Raw genomic sequence first — 25,414 nt, forward strand, 5'->3', positions numbered from 1 at the left:
TTGACTATCTATATGGGAAAATAAATGTTTCATCAGTCTTAATTCATACCATTCACAAAAATCAATTTCAGCTCTATTATAGTCCTATATGTGAAAGGTAAAACAATAATGTATTTAGAAGAAAGTGGAATTTGTCATGATGACCTGAAGGGGGGCAAAATTTCTTAAACATCATAAAAATTGCTTACCTTAAAAAAATATAAACTTCTGCTCATAAAATAGCATGAAGAGAGCAAAACATCAAGCCACAACCCAGGAAAAGACATATACAATACAGTATATCTCTCAAAGAAATTGCATGTAGAACATCCAAAGAATTACAAAACACTGTCCACAACATTTTTTTCAAGTGTACATGAGAAATTCACAAAGACCAGGTGCTGAGCCAACTTCTAAAGACTAAAATTATGCAGACTATGTTCTATGACTATGATATATTAAATTTGAAATAAAAACAATAAAATATCTCAAAAATTCTAGTTATTTGGAAACTAAACAGAATACTTTTAAGTAACTTATGGATTAGTTAATGAGGGGATGGTTTGGATTAGTTAAGTTTGGTCCTTGCCTGTTGTCTGCCCCTTTCCAAAAGAGATCTGGAGCAGCAGCCCAAATACCAGTGCCTTTATCTGTAGTTCAACATGAAGGCAGATTTACTTCATTGATAAGGTTGCTAGATTTTCAAATAAAAATATAAGCTGTGCAGTTCAATTTGAATTTCAGATAAATAACAAATAATTGTTTAATATAGATACATTCCATGCAATATTTAGGACATACTTAATATTACAATTTTTTATGTGAAATTCAAATTTAACTGGGTGTCTTCTATTTTCTCTGGATGGCATATTCATAAGTGCCTGAGATAGTAATGCCTGCTCTGGGTATCAAGCCTGCTGGCATGCAGTTGACATCTACAGAACTGAGTACTCAGCTGGCCTTCACTCGAGGGTGGTGAGGGAGGCCTGTAGGTTACCTGCTGAAGCGGAGCTTCTCACATGAGTTGGGAGAACCAGAGTCTTAGCCTGGCTCATTGGAAGTTTCCCTATCAACTTTTAAGATTTTGTACAGTATGGCAGTTCCTAAGCTCTGTTTCCACCATGCCGTTGACCTCAAACTCTGCAGCTGTATGATAGAAAGGTAGAGAAGTCATTAATTCTCAAAATTCTCCCCCTGCTCCAAGCTTCTGCCTAGTGACCTGCTCAGCAGCAAGACCCTTGCCCACCTTCAGACAACCATGAAATAAGGCTAGACTGCAAATTGATTTGTGACCCAGGGCAGAGGGTCTCTGCCATGGTTTTAAACTGTCAAAATGTTATTATAACTGAGTTGGTTATTGTTGTTCTTATGGAAGTTTTCCTTGCTCTTCATTCTTTTGTATTCAAATAACACTGTTTATGAAATACCTGATTAGCTAGGTTCTAGAATAAGCCTGTGTAAATGGGGCCTAAAAGGTAGTCCATTTTTGTTTAAAAGAAAAACTATATTCCTTACATAGATATCTGGGAAGGTTTGAATGAACCTTCAACATTTATTTTTGTTTATCAAAATTTGCATATATGTTTATACTGAAAATGATTTTTGAATATTTTACGATATTTTCCCAATCAGAACCATCTCCATGCTAATCTGAATGTTATCTGTTACTATGCCCACAAATCTGATGACCTAGATGAAACAGACCAACTTCTTGAAAGACACAATCTGCCAAAATTCACATAAGAAAAAATACACAATCTCAATAAGCCTATATTTATTAAGAAATTGAATCAATAATTAATAACATTCCAAAACAGAAATCAACAGGCCCAGAAGGGTTCATTGGTGAATTCTATGAAACATGAACATAGATGCAAAAATTCTTAACAAAATATTAATAAATCGAATCCAACAATGTGTAAAAATAATTATTCACCGTGACCAAGTGGGATTTATTCCAGGTATGTAAGGCTGGTTCAACATTTAAAATCAATTAAAATAATTCATCACATCAATAGGCTATAGAAAAAAAAAATCACATGATCCTATCAATAGGTGCAGAAAAAGCATTTAAGAATCCAACACTGTTCATGATAACAACTCTCAGCAAGCTAGAAATAGAGAGGAACTTCTTTTAAGAATATCTATAAAAACCTACAGCTGACATCATACTTAATGATGAGAAACTCGAAGCTTTCCTGCTATGATCAGGAACAAGCCAAGGATATTCCCTCTCGCCACTACTTTTCAATATTGTACTAGAATTCCTCGTTAATGCAATAAGACACACACACACACACACACACACACACACACACACACACACACACGCTTAATCAAATAGGCTCATTCTCCAACTCTAGAAATGAGACTATCTTTGTTCACAGATGACTTGATAGTTTATGTAGAAAATCTGAAAGAATTGACAAAAAATACTAATAATACACGATTATAGTAAGGTTGCAAGATGCAAACTTAATATCTACAAGTTGATCCCTTGTACACCAGCAATGAACAATTGAAATTTGAATTTAAAAACCCAACACCATTTACATTATACCCCAAACAAAATATTTAGGTATAAATCTAACAAAAATTTGTGCAAAGTCTATATAAGAAGAACAACAAAACTTTGATGAACAAAATCCAAGAACTAAATAAATGGAGAGATATTTCATATTCATGGATAGGAAGACTTGATATTGTCAAGATGTCAGTTCTTGCCAATGTAATCTATAGATTCAATACAATCCCAATCAAAATCATAGCAAGTTATTTTGTGGATATGACAGAATAAAGTTTTTATGAAGAAGCCAAAGACCCAGAATAGCCAACACAGTATTGAAGAAGAACAGAGTTGGAGGACTGACACTATTCATTCTCAAGACTTACTATAAATCTATAGTATTCAAGATAGTGTGGTATTGGTAAAAGAATAGAATAGAGAGCCCAGTGTAATAGAATAGAGAGCCCAGAAGTAAACCCACACAAATATAGTCACTTGGTCCTTGACAAAGAAACAAAGGCAATACAATGGAGAAAAGATAGTCATTTTAATAAATGGTCATGGAACAACTGGACAGCCACATGCAAAAAAAATAAAAAAAAAAAATGAATCTATACACAGGCCTTATACCCTTCACAAAAAAATTAATTAAAAATTCATCATAAACCCAAATGTAAACTGAAAAACTATAAAACTCCTAGAAGATAAGGGAAACTCTAGATGGCCTTGGGTTTGGCAATGACTTTTTATTTTTATTTAATTTTTTCCCCCTCTTTTAATTCCTCTTCCCCTACTTCCACCCCTGACCTATGGATGTTGCTCTCTTTTAATTCCTCTTCCCCGACTTCCACCCCTGACCTATGGATGTTGCTGTTTCCCCTTAAGAACTAGATCTCTGAAGGCAAGGCGTCTCCTCCCACACACTTGGGGCATGCACTCGGGGCCTGGCACAACTGGGGTATGGTCCATGGCTCCACCCGGGGCATGAACCAAAGACCTTCTGCGTGTAAAGCAGACGGGCTAACTACTATGGTATGGAGCCAACTCGGCAATGACTTTTTAGATACAATGCCAAAGACATGATTCATGAAAGAAATAATTGATAAGCTAGAATTCATAAAAATTAAAAATTTCTGCTCTGCAAAAAACACTGTCAAGAGAATGAGAAGTCAATTTATAGACTGGGATTAAATATTTGCAAAAGACAGATTAGTTAAAAAGACTTATTTGAAGTAAAAAGAATTCTTAAAACTCAATAAGGAAACTAACAATCCAATTAGAAAATAGACCAAACACCTTAAAAGACACTTCGATATAGAGTAAGCATAGGGGAAATCCAGAAACTGAGGGTTCAGGGCATCATAATCAATCAGTTTAAAAAAAAGAAAAAGAAGATCTACAGATGGCAAATAAGCACATGAAAAGATGCTCTCATATCATATGTCATTAGGGACATGCAAGTTAAAACAGCAAGATACCACTAAACATCTATTAGAATGGTGAAAATCCAAAGCTCCGACAATACCAAATGCTGGTGAGGATGTAAAGCAAGAAGAATTTTCACTTTGCTGGTGAGAATGTGAAATGGTACAGTCATGTTGAAGACAGTTTGGTTGTTTCTTACAAAACTAAGCACACTCTTACCATGTGATCCAGCAATTGTGCTCCTTCGTATTTACCCAAATGAGCTGAAAACTTATGTCCACACAAAAATCTGCACATGATGTTTATAGCAGCATAGATCCCTCGACTGTAAAACTGTACACTTTGGTGAAGTTGTTGATAGTAGAGAAGGCTGTGTGTGGTGGGGAGGGGTATATCAGAACTCTGCTTTTTGCTCAGTTTTGCTGTGAACCTAAAACTGCTCTAAAAATTAAAGTCTATTTTTTTAAATGGTACAACTATTTTGGGAAATTAATATACATTTAGTCGTGTGTGTGTGTGTGTGTGTGTGTGTGAGAGAGAGAGAGAGAGAGAGAGAGAGAGAAAAAAAAAAAGAGAGAGAGAGAGATAGAAAAATGGAATTTATTGTGGCTCTGATTATGTACACATGCGATGTGCCCGAGCAGCTATACATTTAGTCTTGATGCAACAATTCTATTTCTAGGTATTTATTTTAGCAAAATGAAAACATATGTCCACACGGAGACACATAAGTATGTTCAGAATAATTTTATAGAAGATAAGCCCAAACTAGAAGTATTTAGGAACCCATCAGTCAAAATGGGTAAAGAAACTGTGGTATATTTATACCATGGCACATCACTTGGCAATGAAAAAGAATGAACTGCCAAAATTCACAACAAGCGTTTGTTGTGAATCTCAAAAACATTTTTCTGAGTGAAAAAGGCCAGACACACACACACACGTGCACATATTTAAAGTATATGTTGTATGATTTCATTTATATAAAGTTCTAAAATAAATTAATCTAAAGTGAAAAAAATCAAAACAGTAACTGCTTGGGGCAATGAGATTATAGGGAAAGGGCACAAGGAACTATCTGGAATAATGGAAGTGTATCTTGATATTACGTGGGTTATAGAAATGAATGTGCCAAAATAGATTGAATTCTGTACTTAAGATCTGTGCATTTCCCTGTATAGGCATTATAGCTCAATAAACAAATATTTTTTAAGAAGAGAAAGAATATTTTGCTTTTCAAGTTTCTGTGGTGGCTATGTGGAATAAGGAAGTGAATTGGGAATGGAATCTAGATTAGCCAATCGGCCTTTTCTGCATGGGGCCCAAACTTCCCTAGCCACGTTGAATGTTCCTCTGTGCCTACTAGAAAAATCTAGGCTATTTTCCAAAAGTGGCTGAGGGAAGGGCAGAGAAAAATTGGAAGGAAGTTAAATTGATCGGATCCCTCTGAGGCCTCTTTTGCAACTTTAGTTCCACAGACCTGTGCCAGGATTTCAATGATCTGTTACTAATCCCAACTCTAAACTAAGAGATTATTAAAAATTATAGATGGAAGTAGCCACTACAAGTCAAGAGATATTAGAGGAGACCGTTTGAGGCATGTTTGCTCTCTAGGATATTCATACTCTAAGAGTCAGATAATTCTGAAATAAATTGTTTGGGTAGGAATTTCTCCGAATCATTCTGAATTTGAGAGAATCATCTAGTATACTCACAATTAACTAGACATTTCCCCTTTATTGAAATAAAGGGAGTTTAAACAGAAGGCAAATGTAACAAGACATTGTTCCACAAGACTGCACCTCAGTCACTTACATTACTTAAGTAGATATTTGTGTATCTCATTAGAGGGTTGTTGGAGTAGTTTTAGCGAACTACACTTTTTATTTTTAATGACATGGTATAGTGAGGTGGACCCTGCAATGAAGAAGTAGAAACCAGGAGGCAGGAAAAAGAAGGGAGGTGGGAACGTGAGGGAGACAGTGGGGAGAAAAGAAACCAGGCCAGTGACTCTTCTTGGGGATTTTATTGGGCCCCGTGGAGCCCTGGCTTGGCCATCTTCAACCCCTGTTCCTTTCGTGGACTCCAGACTTATGGCAGTAGGAGAATCTAGCCCTCCATCCCCTCACCCATGCCCTTTTGCTCCGTTCATCCTAGGCTCGATCTACACTAGCCCTGCTTTTCAGCTCATTCTCTTCCCACCATCACATCTTCTCTAAAGTATTTCTTTTCACTTCCAACAGTACTGCTTGCCTCTGAGTGTCTAAGTGTCTCACTCACGATTTATACATTGCTCCTCCAACTGGTTTCTCTACATTGTTTAGGAAAGCCAAGGGTTTTCATCCAAATGAGGCCTTCGGTCCCCAGCCCAAATATGCACTTATCTGTTACTTAAACATTCCTGTTCACCTACCTTCCCAATATCAGTAAGTACAGAGTGAATCAAAAAGAAATGAATACTTTTAAAAATGTATTACCCAGGAACTGGGTTTTATGGGAATGTGTACCAAAATCATGAAAGGAACAATCAGTTTTTTTCCATCAGTGTATAAATGCTCAATTTGTGTCCCTCGAGGCACATGACATACATCAATCCTGTGGGCTAATAATTGCAGCTCAATTCATCCCAGAACCTTTGTTTCATATTACTGTTTGTGGTTGAAATGGCAGCCACACTGCTCCCCTTCATCTCCTCCAGGCTATGAAGAAGATGTAGGACAAATACAAGGTCTTGACTGATCCCCACTAGAAGCCACGTGGAGTGAAGTCTGGCGATTTGGAACTGCAGTTCTAGAGGCAGGTCAATGTTTTGAACTAAGCATTCATTGAGCACTGTACATGGCCTTTCTTTCTCTCTTCTCTTCTCTCCTCTCCTCTCTTCTCCTGTCTTTTCTCTTTTTCTTTCTTTCTTTCTCTTTCTCTTTCTTTTTCTTTCTCTTTCTTTCTTTCTTTCTTTCTTTCTTTCTTTCTTTCTTTCTTTCTTTCTTTCTTTCTTTCTTTCTTTCTTTCTTTCTTTCTGCTTTCTTCTCTCTCTCTCTCTCTCTCTCTCTTTCTTTCTTCTCTCTCTCTCTCTCTCTCTCTCTTTCTATTAAACTATAGTTGACTTACAATATTAGTTTCAGATAACAACGTAGTGATTCGACATTTATATACCTTACGATGTGATCTCCACGGTGAGTCTAGTAATTATTCATTGCCATACAGGATTATGATATTATTGACTATACTCCCTATGTTGTACATTATATCCCAGGATTTATTTATTTTATAACTGCAAGTTTATACATCTTATTCTCTAGAAGTCATTCATTCAATGACCTCTGGATCCCACAATTATCCTGAGGTACAGCCCCATCTCACTGGAAAACAGAGCTGTCAGAAACCTCCTGCAGATGTGGACAAAGCCACCCAGGTATCATGTCCAGGTATGTGACGCTGTCACTGTGTTCTGTGCAAAAAATGGGTGGACTGTGTCTGTGAAAATTGAGATGTACAGGGAAGCGCTACAGCTTGGTGCATACTACATATTCATAAATAGCCTAGTTACTACATAATGCAATTTTGAAAGTTTCAATATTTTCAGAACCTTTCTTTATATCACAGAAGGCTGAGCTTTCCGTTCCAACTTTGGTGCCACAAACTACATTCTTTACACGTGTGGCTGCATGTTTCTCTTTCAATGGGTACTCCCTAGAGACAGGATTAGGTCTGTGGGATTCCCTCTGAACAGCTTCATACTGAGCTGAGGCTTGCAAGATTAGGCACTTAGTCTTAAGCTTTTGACAGATGATGACAAAAGCCCATCTTTCATTCCCATGAGCCAGCTCCACCCAGGGAAGCAGAAAGACAAGACAAATTCTCTTGAGGTAGATTTTCCATGGGCTCAGCCTTCAGGGGTTCCCTCCTGCCTTCTGCCATGCTGAGAAAAATGTAAAAAGTACAGATTAATCCCTGGGCTCTAAAACAAAGGCCTTCCTCTTTCTCTGGCAATCAGAGACAGCACCAGACTGGATAGAGGCTCTCCCGGCAGAGAATAGAGGCTGGGTTCAGCGGCCTGCTGGGAAGGAGGCCAGCTGTCATTGGAATTACTCCCACTGCTTGCTTTAGTTTCTCTCACATAATTGCCTGAACTATCACTCTTTGTTCTAATCTTATTATGAAGGTCTGCTCCTCTGGGAACATATAATTCCCCTGGCCTCTGCTATGGAACATGATTCAGAGTCACTGGAAATATTTCATCCAATAAGTCAATTCTCTAACCATTTATGGGTCCCCACTACCTAAGAACACAACCCTCTCCTGGGTGACAAAGCAGGCATAGAGGGCAGAGGGCTGGACTCTAGAAGAAGAAAGAAGTACAGCTTAACCCAAGGTGGCAGTCTAAAAATAGGTTAGGGAACGGGAGACACCTCCACACACCCAAAGAAAGATACAGAAAATCAAGGGCAAATGACTAAAATACAAATTTGACCTTGTAAGGGTGGTGAGACTAGGAAAGAATGAAATCAGAAATGGATCTACCACGGGTTTCCTTCTTCCCAACTCCCGCTCCACTGTATTAGGAGCTTTCATCATCTCTTATGAGCCCTCTCAGCTAACCTTACTCATGGTCAGAGTCACTGGAATTGGTTCCCAGAGCATCATTCCCTGGAAGGTAGTGATGGGAACTTAGGGGCGGGGGGTGGGGGACGGGAAGAGATGTGTATCTTTAGATAGATAGATAGATAGATAGATAGATAGATAGATAGATAGATAGATATAGATAGATATAGATAGATACACATACACATACATATGTCTCTCTGTGTGTGTATACACACACACACACACACACACACACACACACACATGCATGAGAATGTGTTGTAAATCTACCAGTAGGAGAAATACTTGTGTTGGGAAATTGCTGGTGCTGTCTGGCATGCATGCTAAGCTTGAGATTGGATAATATATTGAAGTTAAACCATTCTCTGATAGGCTAAATGGTTTTAATGTGAGGTACCTGCTGCAATTAAATTATACACTTCGTTCAGAGATGAGTCCACCCCCACCCTGAAAATAGATAAAATCAATACTAAGGGAAGAACCAATCTGGTCACCAGTGCTGGTTGACAGCAGCCTGTCCTTGTCCCCCACAGTCCAGAAAATAGACAAGGATCCAGTGGAGGATGAGGCAGGGGAGCCTGACTTCAGAGCAGGGAGGAAACAGCCTGCTGGGCTCCCACCAAGAACTCGAATTCTCTCTTTTCATGCTGACCACAGTTACCTTCCATCTCCTTGGGTAAGGTGTTACCTAGGACTCCACCTACATGTGGCTTCCAGGTTCTTACTAACATTGCTTTCATTCTCTTTCGCTTCACCCCCTCACCACACACACACATACACACATAAGCTGCACTTGTGTTCCAGTTCTTGAAGCTTTTTGAGGGTGCCTGAATATACCCAAGTTTCTTCAGACTTCCTTTATAAAAATGATATTAGCTCATCTTCTTTGAGAACTTATGTGCAGGCACTGCTAAGGACTTTACATTAATTATCTCATGTATTCCTCATGACACTATGAGGTAGGTACTATTTTCATCCCCAGTTTACATCTGTGAAAAATGAGTTAATTTTCATGTAGACACAAGGGAGCCTGGTTATGAGCCTGAACACTCTGTCTCTAAAATCAATGCTCTTAACCAGGGGTTGGAAAACTTTCCCTTTAAAGGGCCAAAGAGCAAATCTTTTAGTCTTTGTGAGCCACACACTCTGTTACAACGACCCAACTCTGCCATCACAGTGTGAAAGCAGCAATGGACATTGGACATTGACATGGACATAAGACATTGGGCAAATGCACGCTGCTCCCATCTGACTTGCCAAACCTTCCTACCCCTCCTGGCATTATCTGTGCCAAGCCTAAAGCTTTTATCCCAAGAGAGTAGCATGGATCAGAAAACAGTGCCATGGGAAGGAACACTTCTTTCTCAGAACTGGGTGGCAGCCCATTTCTTGGTCATCCATTGTGCAAGCAGGGTGGAGGGAGGGGAGCTGCTTCCGTTGTCTTGAGAAGGTATCTCTTCCCAGCCAGACGCTGAGTTAGCACCTCCTTTGGGCAGGAAATGCCCTTCCCTCCTGGATGTTGTGCCCCGCAAAACATTGGAGAGATAGGACTACTTGTAAAATAGTATCAAGAGCTTTCTTCAGGACATCTCAATGCAGGAGTTTGTCTTTCCTCCCCTAGTTGCCTGTTCTATGAGAATAGAACTACATGCCTGCAGTTGCTCTTCATGTTCCTCGTGCTCCGTACTTAATGTGTGGACTGCAAAAAATGAACCTCATTCCCCTTTACACCAAACGCTGCACTCATTTGACAGCCTTCTCTTCTCTGAGAAGATGTGCGGAAATTTAAGATTTCAAGTGCTGAGATTAGAAATGTAAATTTGGAATTTACTTGTGACATCATCATACTTGTAAGGGCACATTTTTATGATTCACTGCTTCCATATGTCCCTTAGCATTCTGCACATCCCATTAAGATGTCTGACTCTTGATTCTAAAGAAATGTAAAAATTTGAGGAAATCAAAATTCAGTGCTTTTCTTATTGATTTTTGTCCTATGCATTTTTGATTCTTTAAGCTCTAAAAGAAATTCCAAAAGAGCAGAGAAAAGATGTCTATAAATTCCAGTTGGAAAGAAAAATTTACATGATAATCAGCTCAATGGAAAAACACACATGAGGAAAGGAGGTGCTGGCATGGAGAGAAACACTATGCAGAAGTCAAGTCTCTGGACAGAGTGGTCTTGGGTGATGTCTCCTATCCTCTCAGGAAACTACTAATTGGGCAGCTTATCAGACAGGACAGAGAGCAAATGTTGGTCTTGCACTGTAAAAAAAACTTCTTTTGTCCTTGCTATTCAAGGGAAGGTTATGTCCCCAAAGTAGCCAGGACTACCATGGCCAGGCCACTAGGAACAGCATCCAAGAGCTCCTAAGGACAGGTTCAAACATGGTGGAAGAAAACACTGTAGGCCACTTCATGCTCAGGGCATTGAGTAAATGTCTGTAAGCTTTCAGAGGTAGTCCCACCCTGATGGGAAGGGTGGTGCTGGTGGACTAGAAAACCTGTGTGGGAAGGGGACACTCAGAAGAGTGTCTGAGTAAGCAGAAAGAAAAGACAATTATCACAGATCAGTGCCTTGTCTCCTTTGTTTGAGAACATGACTAATTCATGACTTCAGTGAATTTACATCCAGGCTTATTGTGTTGGGATCAAGTTAAGGCTGGAAGGCAGGAGAATTTCTCCCTGATGAAAGAAATCCAAAAATGCAATCGTCATATTTCATACCTTTCTAGATGCTGGATCAAGTCAAAGCTGGAAGGCAAGAAAATATTCCCTGACTAAAGGAAGCCAAAATACAATCTTCATATTTCATAACTTTTCTAACAATCCAGATGTGATCTCACTATTTGTAAAGCCCAGCCCTTCCCAATCTGCAAGCTCACCTTCCAGGACTGGGCCCAGCCCATTTTCACTATATATAAACTGCTACGGGAAGCTCATCTCACACATCTGCTCCTCTCAGCTCTGCCCTCCAGCCTCTCACGCCTTCTCCAGCCTTCGCATCTTCAGGAACCATGTCTAGCACAACTATGAGGAGCCAAAGCAGCAGCCGCCGTGGCTTCAGTGCCAGCTCAGCCAGAGTCCCTGGGGTCTGCCGCTCTGGCTTCAGCAGTGTCTCCGTGTCCCGCTCTAGGGGCAGTGGTGGCCTTGGTGGAGTGTGTGGAGGAGCTGGCTTTGGCAGCCGGAGCCTCTATGGCCTGGGGGGCTCTAAGAGGATCTCCATCGGAGGGGGCAGCTGTGCCATCGGTGGAGGATACGGCGGCAGAGTTGGAGGGGGCTTTGGTTTCGGAGCTGGAGCCGGGAGTGGATTTGGATTCGGCGGTGCAGCTGGTAGTGGCTTTGGGCTCGGTGGTGGAGCTGGCTTTGCTGGTGGCTATGGGGGCTCTGGCTTCCCCGTGTGCCCCCCTGGAGGCATCCAAGAGGTCACCATCAACCAGAATCTCCTCACTCCTCTGAACCTGCAAATCGACCCCACCATCCAGCGGGTGCGGACTGAGGAGCGGGAGCAGATCAAGACCCTCAACAACAAGTTCGCCTCCTTCATCGACAAGGTGAGCCGGGAGAAGCTGCCCTCCCTGGGATTTTTGAGTCCCCAAAATAGAGAACGGATGAACATCCTACCAGAATGAGCAGAGGGAGACAGAGACAGACTGGCTCCCCACTGGGATGCCAGGTTGGCTCCATGTTGGCCACAGACAGAGGTGATGGAAATCTTTTAGAACTACTGAATTTACTAAATGTTCCTCATTCCTCCTGCCTAGGAAGAATTTTCAACTTTTATAACCCTAAAGGAAAGAAAAATAGGCAGTGAGAAAATGGAATGGGTTAGCTTTACCATCGGAGGAATCTAAGAGATAAAAACAATCCGGCAGAACACGGCTCTGGGGCTCTGGGCAAGAGGGAAAAGAGTAAAATTAAAAAGAGAGAAGAGAAGGATTACTGCTGGATTAAAGAAAAAGACTCAGAACACATTTCCATCAAAATACTAAGTTTGTAGAACCAGATAGGGCCCAGTAAGAAAGTTCATTTTACAGGAGACTCATGCACTAAATGGAAAGTGAGATTAGAATCTGACCATTAAAAAGAGTGGAATTTAATCATTAGATTCTAGATATTTGACATTCTTTTGCCTGAGGTAGCATCTAAAAGAAAAAAGCTTGGTGTAATATATCAAGGAAATACTATTTTGAACCAGATTAGTGACTGTGCTTGTCAAGAGAAAGAAAAGAAATGTTGAAAGTCACTGATAGCCTTCAGAACATAGAGGGTGAGAGCACCTCAAGGTCCACGGGGAGACGTTACCAGTGAAATCTGTGGGGTGTGAAGGACAGCAGTTTGGGGGGCAGGGCTGCCAGCCTGAGTCTCTACACGTGCTCTGTGGTAGCTCAGCATCATGGTGACCAAGCATGCTCGGGGACCTGACAACTCAAATCTCTTTCTTCCTTCCTCCAGGTGCGGTTCCTGGAGCAGCAGAACAAGGTCCTGGACACCAAGTGGACCCTGCTGCAGGAGCAGGGCACCAAGACCGTGAGGCAGAACCTGGAGCCTTTGTTCGAGCAGTACATCAGCAACCTCAGGAGACAGCTGGACAGTATCCTCGGGGAGAGAGGACGCCTGGACTCGGAGCTCAGGGGCATGCAGGACATGGTGGAGGACTTCAAGAACAAGTGAGTTAAAGACAAATGGGCTCGGTTTCCTGAAGCACACACCTCAAGACTATTGGTGACCAGGAGCAGACGTGAGCGTGATTTGCTAGCAAAGAATGTCCAAGAAAATGAAAATCACGATTCTTGCCTAAAAACAAACCCCAAAGAATAGGAAAAGGCCATAAGGGTGCAGGAGAGAGTAGGGACTACAACATTCGTCTTTTAGGCTATCTGCCAGGAAAGCTCAATTTGGCCATATCCATTATTCAAAGAGCGGGTCCCAGGCTGCCTTTTCTTCACCACTGACTCAATGACATCTTATCTCTTTCTCATTCTAGATATGAAGATGAAATCAACAAGCGCACCAAAGCAGAAAATGAATTTGTGACTCTGAAGAAGGTGAGCTGAGTAAGGTCGGGGTAGAAGTAAGATCTTTGTAGAAGGAAAGGACTCTGTGTCTCTTCCCACATCTGAGAAGACAATAGATGGGCAGGTTAGAAGACGGGCAGTTGGGAAGAAGGGCTCAGCTCACTCCACGTTGCTGGCTTATTTTCCAGGATGTGGATGCTGCCTACATGAATAAGGTTGAACTACAAGCCAAGGTCGATGCTCTCATGGATGAGATCAACTTCACGAGAGCCTTCTATGAGGCAGTAAGCATATCCACCTCCCTTGTATTTGCTCTAATGGGGTTCCGTGAAGGGTGGATGATCTCTGTAAATGTCACAGAAGGAGATCTGACAATCATACGTTCTGCAGGAGCTGGCTCAGATGCAAACCCACATCTCAGACACTTCCGTGGTCCTCTCCATGGACAACAACCGTAACCTGGACCTGGACAGCATCATCGCCGAGGTCAAAGCTCAATATGAAGAGATCGCTCAGAGGAGCCGGGCTGAGGCCGAGTCCTGGTACCAGACCAAGGTGGGCATGGGTGGGCAGTGGCTGAGGCGTTCCTGTGCTTGCTCCCTGAAGACCAGCAAGACCACAGACTTCACTGCGCAATCTACTTCTAGTGAGCTGGGTCCTCTCACAGAATGTGTACCCTGCACCAATAGACTAGACAATTACAGAATTCATGTGCAAGTCTAGTCAGTCAAAGAAACCCAATGCAAGAGCAAAGCTAATGTAGAAGAGAACCTAGTGATCGTTGCTTTAACTTCACCCTGATTCTGGCTCATAGAAACATAGTGCAGAACATTGCTGGTTCTGAGGAAAACTGGACAGTCAGTGGTCCCACCATAACTGGGATGGTCTGAGGTTAATGTAGAGTATCCAATGACCTTGCAACATCAACGTTTTCTAAAAGCTCTTGTGGGGAAGCCATTAGGTTCAAGTTTATTACATGCCTGATTGAAAGCGAATGCCACCATTAGCATGTGAAAGCCCATATGCCTCACCTTCTTTCCCTCTGGACTACAGTATGAGGAGCTGCAGCTCACAGCTGGAAGACATGGGGACGACCTGCGCAACACCAAGCAGGAGATTGCTGAGATCAACCGCATGATCCAGAGGCTGAGATCTGAGATCGACCATGTCAAGAAACAGGTACGGTGGGGACTATGTAGAGAAAAGCATCATTCCCTTGCCAGACCACCTGGCGGTCATCAGCCATCATTTGGGTAATTCGTGAGAATTGAAGCAACAGCAAGAAGAGCAGACATGCAGTTGCTACCTTAGTGAGTTCTCACAGGTGGGGAAGATGGATCCCAACCTGAGAACACGAGAGAAACATGCGAAAAAAAGTCTGCCCTGGTTCAAGCTGTGAAAACGTAGTCAGGGGCTTGAGATTACATGAGAAGAACAGTTGATTTGGGCACAAAAGAAACAAGTTGAGAAAGCAAAGTCAGGCCAGAGAGTGTGAGGAAGTTTGCTGCAATCTGCTAGAGATTCAGCCATGAAAAAAAGGCAGTCAAGCAAAGACACAGGACAAAGACCAGTGTCACCCAAAAATGTGAGGTGGAAGAAAGTCATCACCTTACTGAGAATGTTTTCAGTTTTATATGAGTTAGTGTGGCAGTCACATGAGATTATCAAATACTGGAAAGATTCAAAACAAGCCAGTGGGTTCATTTCCTCATTGTCCTCTGTAGTGTCTTCCACCAGTCAGTCCCCACAGCCTTACACAAGGTGATTAACACATGGGACACAGGTTTTCTCAAGTGGCTTCCAGACTAGATAAGGTTTGCAGAATGGACGAAGACTGGACAAAAAGCGTCAGAGAGCCCTTCCCACGCAATCTGGGCTCTGGACCTCTTCCTCATCGGAAACGGAGGAGCACGGATAGTCTCCTCAGGAAGACTGGAATACAAGCTCTTCTGCCTATCTCCCCTCTAGTGCGCCAGCCTGCAGGCCGCCATTGCTGACGCTGAGCAACGTGGGGAGCTGGCCCTCAAGGACGCCAAGAACAAGCTGGCCGGCCTGGAGGACGCCCTGCAGAAGGCCAAGCAGGACATGGCTAGGCTGCTGAAGGAGTACCAGGAGCTCATGAATGTCAAGCTGGCCCTGGACGTGGAGATCGCCACCTACAGGAAGCTGCTGGAGGGCGAGGAGTGCCGGTGAGTAACTCACAACCCCCTCAGACATCTGGCTGCTTCTCCGTAATGTCCAGCCAATGAGCACAAGTTTAGGGCCCTCTAGTCATGGCCATGATTGTTACTCAGAGAGAACCTTTGAAAAGGCGATTTCCCCATGGACTGGCCTCACATGGAGGCCTCCCACGCTGGTCACATAGTGGGTCTCTGAGATCTCATGGTCAACTGTGTTTCCTCCTTCCTAGGCTGAGTGGGGAAGGCGTTGGACAAGTCAACATCTGTAAGTATCTTTGCTTGTCTCCTTCCCTTGCCCTTGTTCTCTTCTGACTGGACGCGGGCTGGCAGAATGAGCTCACCATATGTTGTGTGTCCTTGTTCTTCTCTCCTCCACAGCCGTGGTGCAGTCCACCATCTCTGGTGGTTATGGCAGTGCCAGTGGTGTCGGCAGCGGCTTAGCTTTGGGCGGAGGCAGCAGCTTAGGCCTGGGCGGAGGCAGCGGCTATGCCTATGGCAGCAGTCACAGCCTTGGAGGTGGCTTCAGTTCTGGCAGTGGCAGAGGCGTGGGAAGTGGCCTCAGCTCTGCTGGGGGCAGCAGCTCCACCATCAAATACACCACCACCTCATCCTCCAGCAGGAAGAGCTACAAGCACTGAAGTCATCCTACTGGCACTCGGTTCCACATTGTCTCAGGCCCCCTGTCCAACTGCATGGCCTTCTCTTCAGGTTGCTTCTTTTTTCCTGCTTCCTACTTCTCTTAGTCCTTGAGGTAGAACTGAAGTTGCTGAATGCCCTCATTTCTCCTCTCTGCCCTTACCTGCTCCACCTGAGCTTCCATTGCTCACCATCAGAAGGTCACTGCATGTGTCCTACTCCAGAACAGGGCAACTTCCCCTTGCTGTCCGCTGGCCCAGGAATATCCCACCTTCCAAGTGTGGGTTCCTCCTTGCAGTGGTCATGAAAACACAAGTGACTAGTTCTATAATGTACAGAGTCTGTATCCTTGCTATGTTTCCTCTGCTCTTTGCTCACTTGTAATTGCTAAATAAAGCAGATTTATAATAGAATGCATAGTTTCATATTGCCTTTGTTTGTCATCAATAGTTTTAATGATCTTTCATCTGACAAACTGCTTTTCATGAGTGAAGGGGACTTCCCACCCCCATGTGTTTTACTCCCCTCCTTTAGAGAACTTCAATAAACAGCAGTTTGGCACCCTCATGTTCAGGATTCCTCCCAGATCAGATTCCATCCAAATATTTCGCATGGGGAGATGTAGCGATCTGGTCCATCATCATTGTTAAGTCTGTTTTACTGCCCAAATCAGGTATTAACAGCTTAATCTCTCTGACTTGGTGTCTAAGACTCCAAGACTCCTCCTGCCTCAGTGGTCACTCATAATGCCCAGAGAAAGATATTATTGTCCAATTAGAGCAAAAGGACATTGACAAGAGAATAAGATATTTGATTTACACTTAAATTGCTTCCATGACCAAGAAACTTGCCTGACAACATATATTAAGTGCAATTAAAACATGCCCATTCCAAAACTGGGATTATCCTTCCAGGGGTGTATCCTGATGGAATAGTTCAGATGCAGAAAGTCATACGATATGGATGTGAACCCTAATAATCTTCACACCATGGGAACATTGAAAGCACTAGAGCTGGTCAGATCAAGGATCTAAAGACTCAAGCATGAAACTCGAGTGTTGATTTCCTGCAGTGCGAAACCAAAAAAAAAAGAATGGAAATTCTCACCTTTATAACATAACCCTGTCACGGAGACTCAAAGGAGTTGAACCCTTGTTGTTCCAAAGAGACGGTCTCATATCCTCTCAGATGTGCCCTGGCTTGCTTTGATTTCTATGAATGGGTAAAGGAAAACTCGGATCCAGTGCAATGGTGGTCTGTCAACTTCTGCATCCCGAGGGCCAGTCACTGTTTTCAGTCTGTTTTTTCCACGTCCCTGATGCCCAGCTTCCCACATCACAAGAGCAATTTTCATGAATTAGTTAATCTATAGAGGGTGTTTCTGGATCCTGCTGTATTGGTATCTTGCTGTGTTTACTTCTAACCATTCCTCCAGCAACATGGGCAGCCTCTCACTTTGGCACCTCTTCACTTTTTGCCCAGAATTTCCCCAACAGCAGATATGTGATGACTGGCTTCCAAAGTCTTAGCTTTCTCACCATACTTTCTATTATATACCCCTCAGTAATAATGGAAAGTAGAAGAATTGACAAGAAAAATTATCTGGCATATAGAAGTACATGAAAAAGAGGCTTCAAAACAGTATACGATTATGCAGATTTAAATTAAATTAAAATCTTATGTTGTATGGACATTAAAACTATAATAAAGAACAACTTTATTATGAAGAAAATATACTGACAAAGTTGATAACTCAGATAAAATGGACCAAATATTTGAAAGACACAAAACTACCACGTTGCGCAAGGAGAAATAGATCATCAGAATAGCCCTATATCTATTAAAGTAATTGAATCAATAATACATAACCTTCTAAAAAAAAAAAAAGAAAGCACCACACCCAGATACCCTTATTGGTTAATTTTGCCAAACATTTAAAAAAGAAATGGTACCAATTCTTGACAATATCTTCTAGAAAATATAAGCAGGAGAAACACTTTCTAATTCACTCTATGAGGCCAGCATTACTTTAACACCAAAACCAGATAAGGATATTTCTAGAAAGCAAAACTATAGTCCAATACCTCTTATGAACATAGACTTGAAAATGCTCAACAAAATCTTATCAAATTGAATCTTATAATGTATAAAAAGAATTATCAAATTGAATCTTACAATATATAAAAAGGATTATACACCACAACCAAGTGAGAGTTAGTCCAGATATGCAAAGTTGGTTCAACATTCAAAATCAATCAGTGTAATTCATTATATCAAAAGGCTAAAGAAGAAAAATCATATGATTATGTTACTGAATGCAGAAAAGGTATATGACATAATAAAAAAAAATCTCAGCAAACAAGGACTAGAGGGCAACTTCTTCATCTTATTAAAAAAAATCCCATTACAAAAAAAATCCTATAATTAATACCACACTTACTGGTAAGAGACTGGACCCTTTTTTTCTGAGACTGAGAATAAGGCAAGTATGTGTTCTCTCTCCACTTTTATTCAACATTGCACTGAAAGTCTAAATAATTTGAGAGAAAGAAGTAAATGTTATACAGATCGGAAATGAAGAAATAAAACTGTCTTAATTCTCAGATGACATTTAGCCTACATAGAAAATCTGAAAAACTTGATTGAAAGCCTCCTGGAACTAATATCCAATACCGTAGTCTCCCTGATCCACAAGGGACATATACTAAGACCTCAGTGGATGCCTGAAATCATGGATAGTATTGAACCTTATATATACATACATACTTCTTCACTTAAAGGAAGCACTTCATGGCTTCTCTTTGGTGTTTCTGAGTTGCCGGCATCACTGCTCTTGGACTTTGGGGTCATTATTAAGTAAAATAAGGGTTACTTGAACACAAGTACTGCACTATCATGAGAGTTGCCCTGATAACTGAGACAGACACTAAGTGACTAATGGGCCAGTACTATTAGACCGTGTGGATACATTGAACGAAGGGACAATTCACATCCCAGGTGGGACAGAGCAGGAAAACATGATATTTTATCAAGCTACTCAGAACAGAGTGCAATTTAAAACTTAGGAATTATTTTTTTCTGGAATGTTTCATTTAATATTTTGAATAATTGTTGACCGTTGGTAACTGAAACTGGAAAGCAAAACTGTGGATGAAAGGTGGGCTACTGTATAGCAAAGTAGCAGGATAAAGATTACTGTACAAAAGTCAATTTCTTTCTTATATATCAGCAGCGAAGAAACGAAAATTAAAATTAAAAAACAATACCACTTATAATAACACCAAAAGGTTAAATACTCAGACGTAAATCTAACAAAATATGTAGAGAATCTGTATATGGAAAATTATAAAACACTGATGAAAGAAATAGGAAAACATATAAACCTATTCATGAATTAGAAGCTTCAATATCATTAAAATGTCGTTTCTTCTCAACTTGGTATACGGATTCAACACAATCTCAATTGAAATTTTAGCAAGCTCTTTTGTAGCTGAGCCTAAAGTTTATATATAAAGGCAAAAGACCTTTGGAAGGTTAAATAGGTGAAGCACAGGGGGATTTTTTTTTTTTTTAGGGTGATGAAACTCTTCAGTATGATACTGTAATGGTGAACTTACAACACTGTGCATTTGTCAAAACTCATAGAATTTTGTAGCACACAGTGAACCTCAATGTTAGAAATTTTTAAAAATAATAATTTTTGAGGTTGAGAAATCCCAGAATGGAATGCAGAATGTGAGAAAAAAAAAAAGAATATCTCTGTATTACAAATGTATGAAACAACCTTACTGAAGGGGGATGGGGAGAAAAAAGGCTGACCTAAGGAATTTTGGAAGTGAGTGAAATCTGTAAGACTAAATGCAAAAAGGAACTATACATAAACTCTATACTCTAGTTGATAAAATGGTTTCCCATGGAGACATGGCTTAATAATTCTGAAACCACTAAACATATACACTCTGATTGAAAAATTAAGTAAATGAATGGCAGATGGTTGGAGCAAAGTCTATCACTGTTTGTGTATAAGGTTACAGATCAGCAAAGGAGAAGGCTAAAATGATCCTTATGGTAATGAATTAGAGTTGTAGACATCAGTGTGAAGTTATGGTTAGTTTAATATAGATACAGATGCTTACATATGATAATATTTATAGATATGTGCATATATAGGGACTAGAATACACCAATTTTTTTTGTCTATCACTAATGGCACCTAGAAACAATGACACCCCAGTAGCAATGAGCACATCTAGAAACCAGCTGTTGGTTTCTAAAAGAATTACCCAACATTAGTGTGATGGTTAATTAATTTTAAGTATCATTTTGACTGGACTACAAGGTGCCCAGATATTTGATGAAAAATTATTCTGGCTGTTTCTGTGAGGATGTAGTTAGATGAGAATAATATTTATATTGGTAGACTGTGTCGACTGCACACCATAATATAAGTGGGCCTCATCCAATCAGTTGAAAGCCTAAATAGAACGAAAGACTGATCTTCCACTAGATAAGGGAGAATTTTCTTGTCCGATTCTTTTCCTATTGGGATGCCAGCACTTTCTAGTTCTACAACAACCTGCCAGCCTTTGAATTTGAACTGGGAAATCAGTTCTGCAGATATTGAACTTGGCCAGCCTCCAAAATCACATGAGTCAATTTCTTATATATCTGTCTTCTATTGGTTATGTTTCTCTGGAGAACCCTGATGAATTAGGAATAAAGTCTCCTTATTTAAAATAAAGGGGAAATGACTGGTTCCAGGAATGGGATGGGGGGAAAAAAACACTGAAAGAGCTCCCAATAGCCAAATTGGAACAATTTGAGCCATACATACATATATACATACATACATAAATAACAGATGATAAAGTATTGGATTATAATCCAAAGTATAAAATAAATATTCATGTCCATACCGATATGAAAAAATGATTTAATAATAACAAGAGATGATAGACAACTCTTACGCAAAAGAACTCCAAATTATTTACATAGGTACTGCTCCCTCAAGGAAGTAGAGAATAATTCTTCCTTCCAAAGAGTACAGTATGGAAAGGGGGTAAAAAGTAACTTTACAGTAGGGAGATCTAATAAACATTTCCTCAGGTAGGTGATCAAGATTAAAATCAACAGTGGTAAGTCATACCGATGATATGTACCCTTGATATGATGTGATGAGAATGGCACATTACCTCTGTATCTTCCTACATTTGTGGGTCTCCTCAATTACAAAGAGTCTATAACTTGACTTTGTCAGACTACAGACTGATTGGAGTTAGGGCATACTTTTCACTAACTACATTTTTAAATCTAACTACACAACAATGATTATATCTATCATAACCAAAAGTCATTTCTGAACTAAATCTAATACCCATTTATGTTCAAATTTATATTAAAATTCATTATTACTTAGATATGCACCAAAATATTTACAAGTGAAATGACTTGATGTCTGGATTTTCTTTAGGTTACTTCAACAAAAAAAGTAGAGGATTCAGATATGAAAAGTAGTGGAATTAGATGAAACAATAATGAGAAAATGTAGATAATTGTTTAATCTGGGTGATTTGTACATGGTGGTTTATATACTGTTCTCTTTAATTGTATCTGAAATTTTCAGTGATACGAATTTTGTTTTTGCAGTAAAGGAGGTTGTTACACTGATAAAGCACAGATATATTTTGGAATTAAATTTCTAGTGATAGTAAATATGTCCCGTAGAAAAATTTCGGGTGACTCACAACACGGTTCTAGAGAAGAGAGAGACCCTGAGGACAATGACACCTGCACTGAGTAAAATTGTTTCCATGAAGTATGAGAGAGGAAAAAATAATATGTCTAACTTAAATTATTATCTTAAGACTATAATTAATATGACATTTGAAATATAGATATGTGAATGGGAGACTTCTGACTATAACACAGTAAAGGGAGGCATTTTCTCCTCAGAAATTACCTAAAAACCAGAAGAAGAAACATAAAGGTAGACTCTACCCTCAACCACCAAAAGGAAAAGATCTTAAAATCTCTAAGCCCAAAAAATGGAATAGTCTCACAGAAATAGAGAATACACACAACTATTAGCAAAACTCAGAGAAGATGCCCACAGCTGCAGATCTGAGAGAAACCCAGTGAAGAACACTCTTACAAACAAATTAAAACCAAGCAACATGGTAACCACAAAAGAACACCAAACAAAGTTAACGCTGAGGTTTTCCTGCTTGCCAGGCACTGTTGACTCATGTAACTCCTACTAAGACAATGTAAAGGACATTTCTTTAGGTGCAAATCCAAGAAGCCCTTGCTTGCAACAGTCAGAACTGGGTGTGTGGGCCACAGGCAAAACATCGTATATCATGAAGTTTCAAGAAGCTGTGAAGGTAGTGTTGAATAAGGAATCACAGTAAAGTCTCCCTGGCAGCATTTTGTTGGTGAAACAAAGAAAGGCTAGGAATTGTGAGCCACTCTGGAGCAATCTTTGTTGGTTTGGCCCAATTAGAGATTGACAGAATTATTCACACAGCGCTGTGTCATAATGAGAAATTTCTATTAGCCTGGATATAGCCCTAGCCCCTCCTCCCAGAATATTTTCTGAAAATGGCAAGTCCAGAAGGCGCTCATCTCACTTGAAGACGAGCACTAGTCAGAAAAGAATCATTTCAGGACCCACAAAAGATACTTCACATTTTTTAAATGCAGGGAATAAGAAAAGCAAAAGGCATATAAGAAAGCACTCAACAGAAAAAAAGTCACAGTAAAATATTAACAAAAAATTGAATGACATAAACACCATGATAAAATCAGAGAACTAAGGGGAAATATAGTGAGACAATAAAAGCTTCAAACATTAGCTTGTATAGCTCAGAAAAGGACTGGGGTGGGGCGGGGGAGGGGGAAGCCACAACAGAAATGAAGTCCAAACCAAAAGCAGCACAAAGATGAAAAGACATTGATGAATTCAGTGTAATGGACACATAGGTGAAGGTGGAGAAAAACAAGTAGTTATGGAATAGCTATTATAGAGTATTAAAAGAGAATCAAGAGAAAATATAGATGTGGAAAATAAAGTAGATACAAACATAATTGGAAAAGAGAATATATGTGTTATATATATTTATGCACACATCTGCACATATATTTTATAAATACACACACGCAATACACATCACACATGCCCCAGGAAAAGCATAGAAACCTATCCAAGAGAAGTTCAAGGATACACAAAGACCTAGGAACGCTGCTCGCCTCCATATACAGGAATTAGGCAACTGGGCAGGGCAATGGCCTTGAGCATGTATTTTGTTTCTTAAGCATGTATTATTTATTTGATTTTTAAATATATAAATAAGTGTGTAAGGAACAATAAACAATATCTACACCTACATCTGGAAAGTTTAAATACATAGCTTATTAAGCTTCTAGTTTTAACTATCAGTTTACAGGACATAAAAAGGACACAGTAGCTTGTTAAATGATATTCTTGAATATGCAATTAGAAAAACCCAAAGAGTGTAAGTAGTACAGAACAAATAACCTGGTTTCTTTAGCAAATAAAAAGCAGAGAAAAAAATGAAGGGTGATTTAAGATTTAAATGATTTGAAAGACATAACACCAAAATACAATATGTATGGACTTATTTGGATCCTAATTTGGATAAGCAAACAATAAAAAATAAATAACACATAGGTTTACATGATGATTAAATTAACATTTGTTGATGTAATGAATATATAAATATTTGAAATATAAAAAATCTTTTGCTTATTTTTAAATTTGTTATTTAAATATAAATATAGACTTACATAATAAAAATATGATCTCTTAGATTTGCTATCAAATAGTTTAGCGTTGCTAAAACATTGGGTGGGAGTATGGAAGAAATAAGTCTGCCCATGATATAATAATTTTTATAAATTTGTGGGATAACACATAGTGGCCCATCACGTTGTTATTGTACTTATCTATCTGCGTGAAATTTTACATTAGAGGAAAGAAAGTCATTTTATAATTTTCTATACCATGAAAAGGAATGGAAATTTTTTATGAGGCATATTTAACAGGTTATTTTGACCTGCAATCTCTGCTGGGTGAAGTAGTAGGTTGGAGAGGAGAACACTCAGTATCTTCTGATACACAAGCATTAAAGGCAGAACCTTTGTTTAAGACAGTGACTAACTCATAGTTCAGTGAATAGTCTTATTGTACAGAGATCAAGTCAAAGCTGGAAGGCAAGAAAATATTCCCTGACTAAAGGAAGCCAAAATACAATCTTCATATTTCATAACTTTTCTAACAATCCAGATGTGATCTCACTATTTGTAAAGCCCAGCCCTTCCCAATCTGCAAGCTCACCTTCCAGGACTGGGCCCAGCCCATTTTCACTATATATAAACTGCTACGGGAAGCTCATCTCACACATCTGCTCCTCTCAGCTCTGCCCTCCAGCCTCTCACGCCTTCTCCAGCCTTCGCATCTTCAGGAACCATGTCTAGCACAACTATGAGGAGCCAAAGCAGCAGCCGCCGTGGCTTCAGTGCCAGCTCAGCCAGAGTCCCTGGGGTCTGCCGCTCTGGCTTCAGCAGTGTCTCCGTGTCCCGCTCTAGGGGCAGTGGTGGCCTTGGTGGAGTGTGTGGAGGAGCTGGCTTTGGCAGCCGGAGCCTCTACGGCCTGGGGGGCTCCAAGAGGATCTCCATCGGAGGGGGCAGCTGTGCCATCGGTGGAGGATACGGCGGCAGAGTTGGAGGGGGCTTTGGTTTCGGAGCTGGAGCCGGGAGTGGATTTGGATTCGGCGGTGCAGCTGGTAGTGGCTTTGGGCTCGGTGGTGGAGCTGGCTTTGCTGGTGGCTATGGGGGCTCTGGCTTCCCCGTGTGCCCCCCTGGAGGCATCCAAGAGGTCACCATCAACCAGAATCTCCTCACTCCTCTGAACCTGCAAATCGACCCCACCATCCAGCGGGTGCGGACTGAGGAGCGGGAGCAGATCAAGACCCTCAACAACAAGTTCGCCTCCTTCATCGACAAGGTGAGCTGGGAGAAGCTGCCCTCCCTGGGATTTTTGAGTC

The 25,414-nt window shown here is 40.5% G+C and overlaps 2 protein-coding genes across 3 annotated transcripts in view; both read left to right on the forward strand.

Annotated features, from left to right (window-relative positions):
* The first annotated feature begins 7,327 nt into the window (after positions 1–7,327).
* Positions 7,328–16,695, forward strand: KRT6A (keratin 6A). 2 transcript variants are annotated; one of them, XM_006904565.1, is made up of 10 exons: positions 7,328–7,353; positions 11,556–12,069; positions 12,971–13,185; positions 13,503–13,563; positions 13,722–13,817; positions 13,924–14,088; positions 14,587–14,712; positions 15,502–15,722; positions 15,944–15,978; positions 16,092–16,695. In XM_006904565.1, exons 1-10 carry the CDS (start codon positions 7,328–7,330, stop codon positions 16,349–16,351), a joined length of 1,719 nt encoding a protein of 572 aa, XP_006904627.1. In that variant the 3' UTR covers positions 16,352–16,695. The 2 variants fall into 2 exon arrangements, with proteins under 2 accessions (XP_006904627.1, XP_006904626.1); XM_006904564.1 differs by lacking the exon at positions 7,328–7,353 and having other exon boundaries at positions 11,322–12,069.
* An 8,114-nt stretch (positions 16,696–24,809) lies between these two features.
* LOC102891094 (keratin, type II cytoskeletal 6A) overlaps positions 24,810–25,414 on the forward strand; it is a 24,215-nt gene continuing 23,610 nt past the window's right edge. The window contains exon 1 of the mRNA XM_025045594.1: positions 24,810–25,374. Coding sequence (XP_024901362.1) covers positions 24,838–25,374 — 537 coding nt within the window. The 5' untranslated portion in view covers positions 24,810–24,837. The remainder of the gene's footprint in view (positions 25,375–25,414) is intronic.

This window comes from Pteropus alecto, unplaced genomic scaffold (genome assembly GCF_000325575.1).
Source record: "Pteropus alecto unplaced genomic scaffold, ASM32557v1 scaffold220, whole genome shotgun sequence".
Taxonomy (NCBI): domain Eukaryota; kingdom Metazoa; phylum Chordata; class Mammalia; order Chiroptera; family Pteropodidae; genus Pteropus; species Pteropus alecto.

Excerpts from the sequence above, each read along its gene's own strand:
- KRT6A (XM_006904565.1), top strand. The coding sequence starts at position 7,328 with ATGTCCAGGTATGTGACGCTGTCACT. Across the intron at positions 12,070-12,970 it reads TCGCCTCCTTCATCGACAAG|GTGCGGTTCCTGGAGCAGCA; the intron begins GTGAGCCGGGAG and ends TCCTTCCTCCAG. Across the intron at positions 15,723-15,943 it reads CTGGAGGGCGAGGAGTGCCG|GCTGAGTGGGGAAGGCGTTG; the intron begins GTGAGTAACTCA and ends CCTCCTTCCTAG.